Source organism: Phalacrocorax aristotelis, chromosome 10 (assembly GCF_949628215.1).
Source record: "Phalacrocorax aristotelis chromosome 10, bGulAri2.1, whole genome shotgun sequence".
Classification (NCBI taxonomy): Eukaryota; Metazoa; Chordata; class Aves; order Suliformes; family Phalacrocoracidae; genus Phalacrocorax; species Phalacrocorax aristotelis.
This window is the reverse complement of record NC_134285.1, coordinates 2,502,980-2,519,395: the sequence shown is the minus strand read 5'-3', so window position 1 is coordinate 2,519,395 and position 16,416 is coordinate 2,502,980. Positions and strand designations below refer to the sequence as shown.

Below are 16,416 nucleotides of genomic sequence, written 5' to 3'. Positions count from 1 at the left end.
ATCCCAGTGCCAAACCATCTCTGAGCAAGAGCCCCCGGGCTGGTGGCAACAGCCACCCCACCAGTGACTCCCGTCCCTCCGCGGTGGCTCTCCCGCAAGCAGGCTGCAGCAGAAGCCAGGAGTAGGTTTGTTTTCTGAGCCCTATTGAAACTGGGTTTTTTTCAGTGCAGATTGCGTGTTTTTTATGGAAAGACGTTGCTTGCTGTTCCCCTCTTCGTGTGGTGAGGTTCTGCAAGAAAAATAAACTCGCTTTCCGCCTAGGCCACAAAACCAGCCGCCGCTCCGGCCACGGCACCGCTACTGAAACCTGCACTGCTCTGAAAATACAGCGCGAAGCTCCTCGACTCCGTAACAAAAACCCCGCGGCTGAGACCCACCACAACCCGCCTGGGCTGAGCGAAGGGCTGTCGTTCCCAAAAACCCACGCTCGCCGTCGGGGAGCAGCCCCTGCATCGCGTCGCACCGCGCAGGCAGGGATTGCCCTGCAACCTCCGCGGCTCCGGCGCGGGCTGGGGTTGCAGGGCGGCAGAAGAACGAAGCAATTTGTAAAGAGTGCCATTTTTCCGTGGTTTGGGCTCCAGGTGGCTATTTTAGCTCCTGCTGACTCATTTGGGAAATGGCTTCCCTTCCCCAAGCCTCAACCTTTGCCGCTTGGTGCCATCCTTAATTCCTGCGTATAATACACATAAAGTGAACTTAAAATGACACCACCCTGGCTCAGCTGGGCGCGGTGGAGGTGGGACCGGGGCTGGGCCAGGTCTCCCCGGCTCCCACAGTCCCGTGCAGCTCCCATCCCTTTGTTAATTAGGGTGCTGTACGATGAACTCTCCCAAAACCTGGTGGAGCCTCTGCAGGGTCTCCAAGGAAGAGCAGGGCAGTGGTGAGGTACGAGGCATCGTCTCTCTTGGGAGCTGGGGTTCTTCCGTGCGCCGCTCACGGGGCGGTCAGGAGTTGATGTGAAACTCCCTGCTTTCACTGCCAACCCCCAGAAGGGAGGCTGGAGCCCTCCTTGGTGGAGTCGCCATCCCTGGAGGTATTTAAAAGACGTGTAGATGCGGCACTTCAGCGCATGGTTTAGGAAGCCTGGGGTCGACGGTTGGAATTGATGGTCCTAGAGGTGTTTTCCAACCTTAATGATTCTATGGTTCTAATTCACACTTATAAATTTGCCTTCAGACTTAAAGGACCCCTAAATCAATTGGATCCAACCTCATCCTCTCAAAGACTGAAAACAGGGCAATACTGATGCCTCCTTAAAGTCTTCCCCAAGGGTCGGGTTCATCCAGGCTCCCAGGGGACCAGGGCTGTGCCGCGCTGTGTTCACCACCGCACCTCCTCAGCTCGCCCAGCTCTGTACCAGCGGCTCCCGTGGCCAACGAGCCTTCCCAAGGGCTTGCATGCTGCTGCTCCTGCTCCCCAGAATCTCTCCAGCTTCGCAGGGCAGCGTAGCTCGCCCTACCTGCTCACTGGCCGCAGCATCTGCCCGCTCACCTGAAAACGGCTCTCGCTGCCCTCCTGGCGCTTAAACACCGTGTACTCCAAGCAGCGCTTACGTCTCTAGCTATTTTTATTTTATATTTAATCGTTTTTGCTGCCAGATCACAGGCAACAGCCAGGGGCTGTGAGCATCCGGCCTTGGCAATGGGAGGATAAACGTGGCAGAGGGAGGGAGGGGGCGGCCGCACGCCTCTTCTCATCTCATCGAGCATCGGGCTGGAGGTGCCGGGCGAGGACAGGCAGCCCCGCGGCTGCTGCTTCCAGGAGCGGCGTGCAAGGACGGCCAAACCCCTGCGTCCGGACCCGCGGGGATGCTGCGGGGAGCAGCCCTGGGGCGCCCGCCCGGCGCGGCTGTCCCAAAGCCCCGCTCTCGCCGCCCCGCGTCGCGCAGCAGAGCAGAGCTGCGGGCTGGGCCCGGCGAGCCCAGCTGGAAAAGCCAGACACCCCGAGGAGGTCAACCCATAGACGGGGAGCAGGGAAATACCGCGCGGGAGTTTGTTAAAGCCGAGCGCTGTCATAGAAATGCCATTTAAGAATTTCTTTGCCATAAACCTAATACCCAACTGTAAAAAATGTGTAACAAAAGCTGATATCGCTCCAGGAAAAATTATAATAAGGAGGATGGGAAGGGACTTTTTCCACTGCACAGAAGGAATGTGGATACGGTCTATAACACTAATTTCCTCTTTCTTACTAAACAGTACCTTCTGAGCAATTCAGATAAATAGCAACATTCATTATTCTCTGCACCGAAAATAAAAACTTTTATCGCTCGTGTATTCCTGCAATTATCTTGAGAACCCTTTTTGTTGACAGCCAGGGGTCAAAAGCCGGCCTTGGTTTCACCTGATCCCATTGACTTCTGCAGAGGCATTCCAGATTCACGCCAACACAAGAGCCGTCAGAGCCGCGCTCGGCACACACAATGCTGCCATTCACGCCGGGAAGACGCTCGGCTCATGGAAAATCACTTCTCTTTCTGTAGCCGGTATCTACGCCTAAAATGGAAGAAAAGGACATTGCATGAAAACGCCTTGATACAAACAGCATTAATTTCAAATCAAAATGCTCTTCTCTGAATATAAACCGTGCCCCCGGTGGGTGGTTTTCTCCTCGGGAAATGAAACGGGAGATGCGTATGTTTAAGTGTAAATCTGGGCATGGGGAATGAACTTCTGGTGCCCTTAGAGAATTTCCAGCTCACCCTAAAGCCTGAGGCACTGGGATCATTCAGGCCAGTGCATTTTACCCGCCTATCACCTTCCTGGACACCCGTCTGGTAATTTAATTGAATTTTACTCGACAGCAAATATGCAGTAAGTGTCTGTGACTCTAAGGGATAAAGGAAAATAATAAATAAATACAAAAAAAGGTTGAACGTCACCATTTGGCATGAGCCGCTCAAACGGGAGCTGCTTCCAGGAGCTGCAGAGGGGTCTCCAAGGCTCGCGTTACCGCTTGTACCTGCTGGGCAGCGCCGATCCCCAGCGTTTTCTTTCTGCAAGTATGAATAAAAATCTAACTTGACTTTGCGAAGCCTGCAGAAAGCGAAAGCGAGTAAGTCCAGCCAAAAGCGAACGGGTGCACAATCCGTGCGTTTCGGAGGCGTGTTCCCTCGGCGCGTTGGCGGGGCTGGTCCGGGGACCCCGCGGCCGCCCGGGGCTCCCGCAGCACCCCTCCGCACAAACCCCCGCGGCCCCCGGCCGCGCGTCACCCGCGCTGGGAGCCGCCGCGGTACAGTTCGCTGGGAGAGGAAGGAAAAGGAGAGAGGGAAGAGCTTGGTGACGTTCCCCAGGGCTGGGACCAGGGCCCTTGCTGCGGGTGCACGGACCCCCCTCGAGCCAGAGATGCTTCAGGGCAATTTTTAATTTCAGAATTTTGGGCGATTCACGCTACCTTTGCATACAGATATTTTAACTGTATTAATCCGGGTATCAGTGAAGTCGCTGTAAGCTTTGCTATTAAACACCAAGAAGAAAGTAAAGATAAGCACTTCTATCCCCATCTCACCCTTTTTCTTCTTTCCCCCCCCCGCCCCAAAACGCGCGACTTCGGAGAGGAAGCCCTACCTCAACACGCAAAGCCAAAACGCATCTATTTTACAAGCACGAGCTTGGCTGAGACGCGAACCTCGCATCGCAACTAGAGGGAGGAGAAAGGAGGAAAGAAAGTCTCCTCTGCAAGTTATTCTGCAGCTTTGGCCGAAAGCGTAATAAAGTCATTTTGCCAGCAGTTTTGTAAATGAGCGCAGAGAAAACGGTGTCCAGTTACAGACACTCTGGCAAGATAGCTCTTGGCAGATACTGCAAACGGCACATTTGCTTTGGGACTCTGTTGTTCAGACTTCGTTAATGTTCTCGAGCTTCATTAATTGTCATCACATTTGTTTTCCCATGTTAAAACATTTTCCACAGGGCTGCACTGCAACCCAGGCCCGAGCGCCTTTCTCGGGCTGCGGCGGCTGAATTTCCCTAATCCCAAGTTTTTCCTCCCAATTAAGGCCCAGCCTGAAAATCTTGCACCAGTTTGACCTGGTAAAAACCAAACTGCAGCTTAGTTTATACAAGAAAAAAAAAAAAAAAATTCACAAATGTAACTATTTTAATGACTGGATTTAAATAAAAAACCAAACCGAAACCACTACATGCAACCTATAATTTTGTTGCTATCGTAATTAAGAGGTTTTTACAAGGGCTCGCCAACCAGAAAACTGAATTTGTTACTGTAAAATTCCTACGGGCCGTACACAATAAAATGAACTTGGTCTAAAAGCATGCGGCCTGACCTTGCAAACCCTCCCTCATGTGAGCAGCCTCACCGAAATCCTATGAAATCCTCGGGATTATGGGCGTGGAAAAATATACTTTGTGAGGAAGTAAAAGAAAATTTTTTAAAAAAAAAAATCTCATAGTGAGATACCGTTGAAGGACAGGGAAAGGGAGCAGGGGAAAAAAACCCAGCGTATCAGGCAAATGGAAAAAACCTTGGTCAAAATATTTTATTCTGAATATCCTGTCTCTCGAAGCTCTTCTCTGCATCTCTTTTCAGCACAGAAACAGGCCCGAACAAAGCAAACCAAGACACGTACTTGATAAAAAGCAATTTTTAATTTTATCAAATTGATCTGTACAAAAGTTAGCATTGCTTAGTCAGAAGCTAGTGAAGAGAACAGATAAGTAACAGCCAAAGTCTTTCAAACTTTATACAGAAAAATAGATTGCATAAAAATGAGTTTTCTGTATTTTGCCCCAACCCCCACGTCCCCAAAAGGAAATATGCAAAAAATATTTTTAGAAAAAAGAGTAGGAAACGTAGAAAAGGTAAAAAGATGATAACCTCTGAAATGTGTTTTTAGATTTACAAAGTTTTTAAAGGCACAAGTTACCATAAAATAGATGGTTATTATATGCTCAGCATACAATGGAAGAAGTAGAAATATATCAATGAAATATTAGTCTAAAACTAAGTACCTAAACATTTTTTTTTTAGTGGAGAAGATTTTAGTTTCACAGCTTGATGGATGATATCTGGTCCCTAGAAGCCAAAATTAAATCAGAAGCTGATAATTTCTCGTTAGATTACATCTTCCTATGAAGTAGTCCTGGCTCTGAAAGTGTTCAAACGCTCCGCAATGCCTTAAAAACCCAAAATAATCCAAATTTAACGCCTGAAAGCAGGTAGCCAGAAAAACCGCCTGCTCCTTTTTGCAATCGTTTTAGCCTCCCCGTCTCGTCAGTAACTTCCCCCCCTCGTTATTTCACATTCCTGCCTGAGTTTCCTGGTGGTGCCCAGGTCTGCGACGGGCAGATTCGTTCCGCTCCTCTCTCAAACACGACTGCTGCAGCGGTTCAAATGAAAAAAACCCAAAAACCAACGAAAATCTATCGACTCATAACGCCATTTTATTGGATCAGCTCCACTAGTTTTATGCTCCCTCCCACCCCGTCTTTAAAATCTTTTAAAATTCTACTTTTTGCACAAAATTACTTCATTAATTAAAAGACAAAAATAATACAGAACATAAATACATATTTAACAGATTAAAAAAAAAAACCAAAACACTTTAAGCTTCCAAAAAAAAAAACCGAAACAAAATGTTAATTACAGCCAAACCTTGCTTAGAAGAACTCTTGACTAAAAAAAAAAACAACAAACACTTGAGACATTGAATTGGTTGGTCCCACCAGACTCGCTTGTTCCCACGAGGTTGTTCCACGGAATAGCCGGGTTTTCGGGTTTCATCCGCGTTGGTCCCAGTGAGTTCTTGCCCTCAAGGTTGGTCCGTCCCTCACATTGCAATAGACCCTTAAAGTCTCAAACAGCTTTTCCCCCCACCCCCCTTCCTTTCCCCCCCTTCCCACCTCCCTGCTCCACTTTTGCACTTCCACGACGAGTAAGTTCAGTCCTCACAGAGGAGTCGAATGGTTTTGTCCTTCATTTAGTCAAAAGGAATTGCCCGTCCTTTTTTTTTGTTGTTGTTGGGTTTTTTTTCTTTTTTTTTAATTATTTTTTTAAATTTTTTTTAAATTGTATTAATTAAAAGAAAAATAGAGCTCTGTCCTTTTGGAGAGTTTTGAAGCAAGGGGACATCCAGTCGCAACAAGCGGAGTTCCCAGTGGCTCAGGAGGCACTTCGGAAACTATCGCGGCACTCCACGCTCTTCGTCTTCATTCCTTCATTAGTGCATACGTCGGGGAAACCCTCGGGGGTTCCGCGCATCCTTTAAGGCCTCGTCAGGGTCGTATAGACCGGCTGGTCCCAGTTAGCGGTGGGGCTGTGGGCCGGCGGGATGGACAGGCCGTTGAGGATGGGCGTCGCGTAGGGACGGCGGGAGGAGTGGAAATAAGGATACTGGTAAATGCTGGAGGGGTAGCCGGGGTAAGGGTTGTAGTAGTTGGAGCTCTGGAGGTCCGTGTAGTCGCACTGGGAGCTGGAGAAGGAGGCGGCGGCCGTGGCGGTGGAGGCGGTGGTGGCACAAGCCTGGGCGCTGTAGGAGCCGTAGTCGGAGTGCGCGGGGGAGCCGTGGGACTGGTCGCTGTAGTGGCTGGGGCTCAGCTGCTCCGTTTTGATGTGCGGCCTTTGCTGGCCCGAGTCGGCGGAGGACGGCGATGCCGAGGCCGGGCTTTTGTGAGTCCAGACCTGGTTGGTGCCGCCGGTGCCCGTGGCCGCGTGGGAGTAGGAGGCGCCGTAGGAGCCAGCGGCGGTGTTGGGGCCGTGGTCGGCCGGCATGGCAGCGTGGCCGTTGAGCGGCAGGTACTGGTCGAACTCGTGCACGTCGAAGGTCTCCATGTTGTTGATGACCTCGCTGCTCAGCTCCGAGATGTCCACGTTGCTGAAGTCGATGTTCTGGCGGCCGCTCTCCACGAGGCGGCGGCCCTCGTGCTTCAGCTCCTGCTTGCTGCCGTGGTGGAGGTCGGTTTTGGGGGTGGTGGGTGGGGTGGGTGGCCCATGGGTCTGGCCTGGGGACGAAGGGACAGCAAGGCTTTAACAAGAGCGCCCGCAAAACAACGGACTCTTTCAAGGAGGATTGAAAGCAAAAAAAAAAAAAAAAGCATATTTCTCCCCCTTCTTATTGCAAGACGGGAAGGGGGATTTAAATCTACAGCCCCACGTTGGAGGTAGCTGACGTCCCCCTGCAACCACATCCGTGGCTGGGGTAAGGCACTCGCGTGGGTGACGGCTCGCAGCGGGGAGGAGAAGACGGGGAGCGCGCTGTGCCCATCAGGGTCACCCTGGGACACGGCAGGACAGCCCCAGCTGCACAAACTGCCCCTCACCTGGGAAGCAGGACCAGGGGCTGGATCCGGAGGGACCCGCTCAGCCCCTCCCCGCGGGCAGCCTGAAGCCAGCCCAGCTCTCCCGGAGGCAGAGGAGCCTTCCCAGCACAGCGGGCCGGGCCGGGATCCCCAGCCAGGCTGGGTGAAAGCACAGACGCGTCTGAAGCTGCAGGACGTTCGCAATCCTCCTGGAATCTGTCAACACGCGCCCTGTGCCAATTTGCGGCGCCGCCGAGAAGCGGGGAGCTTCGGGGGGAAGCCGCGTCTCCCGGACCCGCTCCCCCAGGCACCCCTTGCATGGCCAACACATGATTAACCCTTATTAGCTCGCAGTTAATGCCCCCTGCTCCCGGGCCAGCTGGGAACCGGGGATCCCTGCGCTTCGGGGGATTTCCCATTGCACAGTCGGCTCTATAAGCCTTTACTAAAGAAAACCGTGGCCGCGTCCACAACCCGGTGCAAAACCACAGCTCTCGGGGCGACGGCTCCTGCTTTTGGATGGCCCCAATCGCACCGATGCTCAGCCGGGGGGCAGGCGAGCCCGCGCGCGCCACCGGGTTCGTGTCCCAAAGCAACGCACCCGGGACCTGCAGGGTTTTTCCCCACCCCCCGCAGGAGCCCTTTACCTGTGTGATCGCCGTGATGGTGGGAATCGGCCATGCCTGCCAGCCCGCTGTCCGCTTTGTAGATCTGCGTGCCCGTGTGGTGGCTGAGCTCGGCGCCGGAGTCGGAATCACTCTGCCCGGCTTTCACGCTTTTCCTCCTCCGTGGCTGGTATTTATAATCCGGGTGATCCTTTTTATGCTGGACCCTGAGCCGCTCGGCTTCTTCCACAAAGGGACGTTTCTCATTTTCACTTAACAAACTGGTTTGGGATGGATTTTTTTATTTTTTAAGTAAAGGGGAGGCAAAAAAAGAAAAAAATTCAAGAATTAATGTCTTTTCCTTCAAAGTTTTCAGCCTATTATCAGACTCGCATCCCCACTTCCCATACACTGATTTGAGCAACCATAAAGTTAATGACAAAACGAATTTGCCGTGGCAAAAAAGGAGCTAAACTACGTTGCAAAAATGTGTTAAAATATCAACTATAGAGGCGTGAAAAAAGCTGACCACTACGGATACCAATAACTGGGCAAAACAAAATCCCCCAGCCCCATTTTAAACACTTTTGCCAAATATTATTCCTGCGTTTGCCCTACCAGTGCTACCCCATCGCCTCGACAAACAACGCTGCCTGTTTCCAGCTTTGTTCGGTGCTTACGGAGAAACCACGAAGGCAACGGCGACGGGATTATTTCTTTTAAAACTCTCCCCCGCCCAGAGCTCTCTTTGCAAACCCTTGGAGAGACTCAAACCGCAGCGGGAGCATCGCTGGCCCGAACCAGGTGGGAAAGACGTGAGTTCGGTACAACCAGACACGACCGAGTCTCCCACGCGGTCAAACGTGGCTCGTCGCAGCGCACTCAGATGCCGCCCAGCAAAAAAACAAAGTTCGCATCGGTGGGCAGTGCCGAGCAGGCGGGGAAGAAGGGAAATTAGAAAGCAGATTAAAATAACTGCGAAAAATTGGCTTGTTTGGGTTTATAGCTTGTTAAGCGAAGGGGAAAAAAGGCAAGGGAAAAAAACTTTTAGAAAAAGCCACTGAAGAAGAAGTAATTAAAAAAAGTCTCGGTCTCCCGGGGACAGGGACACGGGAAACCCTGGCCAGGAAAGGGCCCAGGCTGCACATCTCGGTGACGGAGCAGGGAAAATCCACGGGTGACGCCGCGCTGGGGCAGGACCCCTCGGCAGCGCCCCGGCCCCTGCACGGGGGCTTTTTTGGAGCGGGGACCGGCGCGTCCTTCGCAGCGTGCGGACACGCTCTGGGGGATTTCTGCTCTTTGGTTTGAAACGCTTCAAGAATCCCCCACAGGCACAGACGGCCAAAAAAGTAAAGAAAGATTAAAATGGGGCTTTTTTTTTTCCTCTTTCATTTTTCTAATTTTTAAAAAGCAATGGGAGAGGGAATCAAGCCCTGCACTCCCAGGCAAAGCCCCCGTCGCCTCCCCACGCAGCCCACGGGGGTCCTGCCGGTTCAGCCCCGCGGTGAGGGGGTCTGTGCGGGGTTGCCGCGTCCTCAGCCCAATGCGGAGCAGTATCCCGCGTGGTGGGGGATGCGCGGGACTGGGATGCGGTGCTCCGCGCGGAGAAGAGGATGCGCGGTGCAGAGGGGCGCCCCGCGTGGGATGCGCGGAGCAGGGATGCACGGCCCGAGAGTGGGGATGCGGGGCCCGGAGAGCGGGGAGCCCCGCGCGGGATGCGCGGCCCGGAGAGCGGGGAGCCCCGCGCGGGATGCGCGGCCCGAGAGTGGGGATGCGGGGCCCGGAGAGCGGGGAGCCCCGCGCGGGATGCGCGGCCCGGAGAGCGGGGAGCCCCGCGCGGGATGCGCGGCCCGGAGAGCGGGGACGCGCGGCCCGGAGAGCGGGGAGCCCCGCGCGGGATGCGCGGCCCGGAGAGCGGGGAGCCCCGCGCGGGATGCGCGGCCCGGAGAGCGGGGAGCCCCGCGCGGGATGCGCGGCCCGGAGAGCGGGGACGCGCGGCCCGGAGAGCGGGGAGCCCCGCGCGGGATGCGCGGCCCGGAGAGCGGGGAGCCCCGCGCGGGATGCGCGGCCCGGAGAGCGGGGAGCCCCGCGCGGCCCGGGACTCACCGCCAGAGCTTGCCCAGGGTCTTGCTGAGCTCGGCGTTGTGCAGATGCGGGTACTGGTCGGCCAGCTTCCTGCGGGCGGCCTGCGCCCACACCATGAAGGCGTTCATGGGCCGCTTGACGTGCGGCTTGGCCTTGAGCGATCCGTTGCCGCGCACGGGCATGGGCACCAGGCTCCAGTCGTAGCCCTTCAGCACCTGCGAGACGGCGTCGCGGATGCAAGCGGGGAAGCGCTCGTCCACCTCGGCCGCCTCCACCTTGGCGCCCAGCGGAGCGGCGGCGCCGGGCGGGCGCGGGGCGGGTGCGGGGGCGCAGCCCAGACCCTCGGAGCCGGCGGGGGAGAGCGGCGAGTCCGAGTCCGAGTCCACGTGGGACATGGAGCTGGTGGTGCCCGCCGGGCTGCACGGAGCCTCCAGCGCCTTGTCGTGCTCCTCGGTCATGTTGAGCATTGGTGGCGGCGGGTGGGGGAACGGGGAGGGGAGCGGGGGGGGGGGGGGGGGGAAGGGGGAGCGCCCCGGGCGGAGCGGCGGGACCGCGCACCCCTCCGCGGGCGCCCCGGGGGGAAAGAAAGAGTTAAAGAACAACAAAACCGAGAAGAATTTTTTAAAAAAAAAAAAAAGCACAAACGGGCAGAAATCAGCCCAAAAAAAAAAAAAAAAGATTTATAAAAAAAGGAAGAGAATCAGGCAATAACCAGAAGCAGTCCTGCCGCGTCCCGGCGCCCGCTCCGCGCCCCGCCGCGCCCCTCCGCGCCGCTCCGCGCTCCACGTCCAGTGCGAAACCCGGCCCCCGGCAACAAGTTACTTTAAGGGGAGGACGAGCGGCTCCGCCCCCCGCGCCGCTTCCCATTGGAAGAACGGGAGTGAATATTTACATAAGGGGAGTGGTCTCCCCGCCCGCCCCGCCGCCGCCCCGCCCACCCCGGTGCCGCCGTGGGGTCCCGCTGGCCGGGGGCGGCCCGGCGCGGGAGGGGCCCTCGTTTGGCGGGTGCGGGCTCCCCCCCCATTACCTTTTTGCGGGGGCTTCTCCGCGCCGCGCTACCGGCGGGGACCCCCGATGTGGGGGGGGATGTGGTTTAGACCCGCGGCGTGCGGAGGGGACCCCCCCCTCTTTAAGGGAGGGAGGTACCGGGGAGCGGGTGCGGGGCCGCCGCGGTGCGGGGGTGCGGAGCGGCAGCAGCAGCCGCCGCCGCCGCCCGGGGCTCCGGTCCGGCGGGACGCGGCCTGGGGACAGCCGGTTGCTTTTAAGCCCCCCCTCTCTTTCCGCGGCGGGGTCTTTGGGGAGGTCGGTGCGTGGCAGAAGCACCGGTGCGGGACCGGAGGTGCCCCCGGCCCGCCGTGCTCTCCCCGCAGCCTCCCCACCGCCGGGCACCGGGGAACCTCCCCGGGAGGGGCGCTTTGCACCATCCGGAGGAGGATGCGGCACCTCGGGGTGAGCCTTTGGGTCTGGGGGGGGGGGGTGCTGGGGTGGTGGGGGTGGGTTCACCCGCAAAATCTCCCCCGCCAACTCCAGGTGCGGGAGACCCCCGGTGCGGGGCTGCGCGCCCCGGGCCCCTCCGCAAAATCCCCTTTATAAAAGGATCCGAAGGGCTGCCCCTCTCAAAGAGAGCCCGGGTTTTGCAGCATTTATTTGGAGCATTTGATTCTAATTACCCGCGGAATCCAAGCCTTCTAATTGCGACTGGAGGAAAAAAAAAGCAACTTCCCAAATTCCAGTTTTATCCTCTGCTTCCCCCCAGCCCCGCCGCCCCCCGGAAAAAGAGGGTCAAGAAAGAGATTTACTGGGGAAAAAAAATAGGAATTGTGCGAGTGCTTGAAGCGTTCCAGCATCGTAAAAGTCACAGGAACATGGTGGTTTGAGAGCATTCTGTTTAATTACTGCGATGTATGATCACCTCGAAATAAAGCGTACGCTTTGAATATAAACGTAACGCTGTTTAAATGTGCCTGGATGTCGGCGTGCCTCCTGTGCGAAAATGAACGTATTCCGTTAAAGTGCAAAGCAGGATTTTATTTTATTTTATTTTAAAAATCCTCTTGTTTCCTTATTAGGAACTTCTCAAGGTTTCAGCGTTCGGTTTGCAGAGTCACAAAGTGAGTTACCTTTGGACAAAGTTGTGGGTTTTTTTTTTTTTTTAAATATTATTTTACAATGTGTCTTTTAAAACAATGTTGTCTTTAAGGCTCGAGGCGTGCTGTATGTGTTGACCTTGCAAGTGAGGATTAATTGAACTTCTCTTCCAGGGCCCAATCCAGAGCTTAAGGAGACTGTGGAGGAGTTTCTGTCTCCCCAGGCTTCGGACCAGCGGCTTTGCAGTGCTGTCGGACGCTTGGCAAAGCGGGTTTTTTCCCCTCATGTGACATATAATTAACACACACCTCTATAACGCCCGTCTCCTTGGGTTTTCATAGCTCTTGTATAAGTTTACCTTACTAAAATTCCGTCAGTCAGGTAAATTGTATTTCATCTCGTTTAGGGGTGGCTGAGTCAAAGCAATAATCGCTATTTTTAGTCCGCCTTCCCTCTCCTGCAGAGCAGCTTCCCTGGCAGGTTTGAACCCCATTGCGTGGCTGAGGCTGGGAAAGGCTTTGTGGGACGCTCGGAGCTTTGGGGCAAGCCCACGGAGGTAGGAGTGGAACAAGAGCTCCTCTTTGCTGCTCCCTGCCTTCCACTACAAGTCAAATTCCTGCAGAAGAAGCCCCCAAGGACAACAGGAATTCGAGACATTGGTTTTCTTGCATGCTGCTGCCTTTCACCGCTCCCTGGCTCTGTCCGAGGCAGGGAGTTGCATTTCCCAGCCCACACACTTGAATTCCTCTTTGTCCAGCACAGGTAGAAGGACGACGACAGCTCTCGGTAGTTGCTTCCTCTCGCTCCAGAGATGGGCGCGGGGAAGAGGTGGTGCCTGCGACCGGAGCAGGGTATGTGTCCGGCCTCGCGCCCGGTTCTGTGATCTTGCACAAACCATTTCATGTCTCTGAGCATCAGTTCTCAGCCGAGCTGGCGGAGGGAGCAGCGTTGCTCTGCCTCGCAGACCCGTCCGACATGGGCAAGGCTGCGAGAAGCTGAGATGACACAGGTTGAGGAGGGAGCTGGAGCACCTGGGAAGCCTCAGTAGCTCCGGTTTCTGGGGAAGTTTGCTCATCCACGAAATGGAATGAGATTATGCTGGGACAACAAGTGGGTTCAAGAGGCGTCATTCATTTTACGGGGTCTCATGTTCAAATTTTGTACGACAAAGTACCAGCGATGTTTGCACAGGGATGGGCAAATGATGGAACTGCAGGGCAGGTCTTGCAGTGACCCCCCATGATGAGTCACCTAGACCTGGCCTAACATTTTCTGTCTCAATCCAGCCCGCTGCAGGGCAGGCCCTGGCATCGGGTTTTCCAGGAAAAGGGTGCAGATCTGGGAGGGAAGATCTGAGATTCCGTTGCCCGATGGAGCCTTAAAAAGTGCACCCAAGTGGGGGATGATTAGAGAGGATTTGGGGGTTCATGGCAGACAGAGGGCACAGCGCAGGCCCACCAGTTTCTTTGAAGTCTGACACGGTCTCCAATAAAGTTCCTGGCCAGCTCATGCCAGCGTTGCTGGGGATCAGGCACTAAGTACGAGGTCTGCGTGCTTGGCTCCATCACGTTGCCACTTGTCACCTGGGAACCCTCAGAATCCCCATGGGATGGAGATGGCTTGACCTCCTGTCCCGATTCCTCTCCGCCGCACCTACTTGTTGTGTGGGAATAAGCGTGCGTGCACGTCAGAACGGTCAGAGCCCCACTAACGTCAGGGAGGAGAAATTTCATCTTCGGTAGAAGACAGGGAAGGCATTTTCAGGGCAGGAGAGCACGTGGGAACCACGGCACATGATGGGATATGCTCTGCAATGCGCACGTGTACTGCGCACCTTCCCCGGCTGGGTGGAGGCCCAGCCCAAAGGTGGGCTCTATCGCTTAATCTGATCAAGCAGTAAAGTTATCATTTTTCAAAAATTGGCTACCTTTGAACTGCGAGCGGATTTTACATGGGAATTTCAAAGAGCAAATAGAAAGAGCTTTACGGGGGAAGAAAAAACAACCCCTGATCAGATAAGAGTAACCTATGCGTCATGTTAAAATAAGCCTCTGACATCTGCAGGATTAATGCTCTGCCCAGAGGATACAGGAGTTCAGCAGCGGCTCAGGGATTGCTGTGAAACGATGTTCGATCCTTTTCAGGAAAGCTCCTGCTATCTGAAAGGAGAAAAAAAAAAAACAAACCTGTGGTAACTTTCAACTAATTTCAACTAAAACAGCAGCAGAAGAGCCAAAAAGCTTTGCTCTCAGGATGAACTGTCAGTCCTACGCTGTGCGCTTGCGAAGGCTCCAGCTCACAACCGGTGCCTGCTCATGCAATTTTAAGGCTGAATTTATATTGCTCAGCTGCTTGCAGATCAGTTTAGGTCCAAAATTTGTCTTCTGTTCACATGAAATGAGCCTTGCTGCTCCGAACAGTTTGGGAGTAAAAGGTAGAGAACCTTTTTGTAAATTTTAATTAACAGTTGGGGTATTTAGTCCTTGGCATTTCCACAGCTCCCACCACTGTGCTTAGCCGTGCTCTTGAAATTCTTGTTGTCACCTGCACAGCAGGAGCGAAAAATTAGTGTGCTCTCACGAAAGTCGCTGTGTTCCAGTCCCTGTGTGCTCCCACCACAGCAAGAACAAGTTTTTATTGCACAGCCTCCTCCAAAGCTCATCATTAGAGGCGTTTCCGTGGACTGTGAAGAGCTGGGGACCTGAGGCTCCCACCGCGGCGAGAGGATGCAAATCGCACCCCTTGCACAGCTGCTGCAGTCTGCTGAGAACGGGGGAAAGAGGCCTGAATATTAGTTTAATATTAGTTTTTACTGTGTTAATGGGGTGCTTAGCTCCGGCATCTCTCCTTTTTTTCTGGACAGGAATAGTCTGGCAGCTGCAGGGCGAACAATGGAGGAACATGTCCCCCAGCAGCTCTTTTCCAACCCATGAACATTTACCTGGCGCTGATACAAGAAACTCTGCACACCTGCACTGGGCAGGACTCCACTGACCTCTCTCCTGCTTGAAATGCAAGCGGAGGAGTACACGGGATTCCTAAGCCTCTTTCTAGGCTTCATCGTGGCAGCAGATATCAGAGAAAAAGGACATTTATTTTTAGACAGCTTTGACCTCAGTGTGAGTCAAAGGCAGCGAGGGGTTCATGAAACTCTTTACGTTTGGCCTGGTGTGGCATTTCCGCTAAAATGAAATAAAGTAGCCCTTCCTAACAAATAAACATGCATTTTCATGTTTGTTAATTTTTTTCATATCCCCGTGGGGGAAAAAAAAAGTTAACTAGTGGCTTGTTCTGAGTTTCTATCTTGCAGCTTTCCCAGCCTCAAGTTGTGCGCCGTGGTGCCGGCAGCCAAGGACCCAGAGGTGAAAGCAACTACAGACCCGAAGGGGATGGCCTTCCCTTTCGGTCTCTGAAAACGTGCACGCGTAAAGGTGAAAACGGTGCAAAGGGAACGACATGTCAGTGTGTTGTTTCTGTTCAGATATTCGAAGATACCAGCAACAAAGCAAAATTTGCTTTTGTGGGCTCAGCAACACACGTTACACGTTAAAGGCCAGGTGAGACGCTGGCAAAAGGGCTCGTCTTTCCTCCTGCACGGCGCGGGCTGGACAGCATCTCTTCAAAATTATGGAGAAGCACAATTCTACTAATTATGATTACTGTGATTATTAATTGTTTCTCCTATGGTACCACTTGGGAATCCCTCCTCTGAGTCAGCACCCCCTCACGATAGCTGCTATACAAACACAGGAGAAAAAAAGGTAATTCTTCCTCTGAAAATCCTTTTCAGCCTTAATCCTGCTAACCCTGGAGTTAAAGATCAGATTTCCACAGGGAAGGATCAGGGATTTTAATGGAAAAAATATTACTGCTGGAAAAATCTTAACTAGCAGAAGGAAGCTCCCAAATTCTTTGCGAGATCCCCACCTCCCGTTCAGCAAACGCAGCTGAATGCTCAGCGGGATCGTGTATAACTGCATTATACATAATTGAATGTATGTTTTCTTTAAAGGAGTCCCCAAATGTCAATGCTGCTTTACAAAATAGTTATTTCGGCGCACATTCGCTTTCTCTGTTTTATTTAAACCCAATTCCTGGCAGCCAGAGGGGCGAAAGACTAGACCTGAATGAACACAGAGTAATTTAGGGTGCCAGGGACAGCAGGGTTGAGGTGCCGGTGGGGACAGCTGCTGGGTGCTGTGACAGTAAATGCTTGTTTCTCTGTCACTTTTGCAGCTGTTTGGAACACAGCAAAATAGGGTTGGGCGGGGGGACGTGGCGGCGCGCATTTTGTTGAATGAAGATCAGCATCAATGATGCCTCAGCGCCTGCCTGCCGGCCTGACATTTATGAATTGCTTTCCCTTTGAGACTTTAAGGCTCGGA

At 53.8% G+C, this 16,416-nt stretch overlaps 1 protein-coding gene and 1 long non-coding RNA gene across 4 annotated transcripts; one reads left to right on the top strand and one right to left on the bottom strand.

The window, feature by feature from the left end:
- Positions 1-4,584: 4,584 nt before the first annotated feature.
- Positions 4,585-10,726, bottom strand: SOX8 (SRY-box transcription factor 8). The gene is made up of 3 exons (XM_075104701.1): positions 9,965-10,726; positions 7,901-8,139; positions 4,585-6,956 (listed from the first exon to the last, which is right to left on the bottom strand). The coding sequence occupies exons 1-3, from the start codon at positions 10,408-10,410 to the stop codon at positions 6,220-6,222; spliced, it is 1,422 nt and encodes a 473-aa protein (XP_074960802.1). The 5' UTR covers positions 10,411-10,726; the 3' UTR covers positions 4,585-6,219.
- A 145-nt stretch (positions 10,727-10,871) lies between these two features.
- LOC142062398 (uncharacterized) lies at positions 10,872-15,273 on the top strand. Of its 3 annotated transcripts, none has more exons than XR_012662444.1 (4): positions 10,874-11,392; positions 12,013-12,054; positions 12,205-12,882; positions 14,895-15,273. It is a non-coding gene; the product is annotated as an uncharacterized LOC142062398 (long non-coding RNA). The 3 variants fall into 3 exon arrangements; XR_012662445.1 differs by having other exon boundaries at positions 10,878-11,392; positions 12,438-12,882; positions 14,895-15,272; XR_012662443.1 differs by having other exon boundaries at positions 10,872-11,392; positions 12,013-12,882.
- Positions 15,274-16,416: the final 1,143 nt, after the last annotated feature.

Bases quoted from the DNA above. Each gene is read 5' to 3' on its own strand.
- SOX8 (XM_075104701.1), bottom strand. From the start codon at position 10,410: ATGCTCAACATGACCGAGGAGCACGACAAGGCGCTGGAGGCTCCGTGC. The intron at 8,140-9,964 runs GTGAGTCCCGGG...ATCCCAAACCAG, and splicing joins ACCCTGGGCAAGCTCTGGCG to TTTGTTAAGTGAAAATGAGA. The intron at 6,957-7,900 runs GTAAAGGGCTCC...CTTCGTCCCCAG, and splicing joins CCATCACGGCGATCACACAG to GCCAGACCCATGGGCCACCC.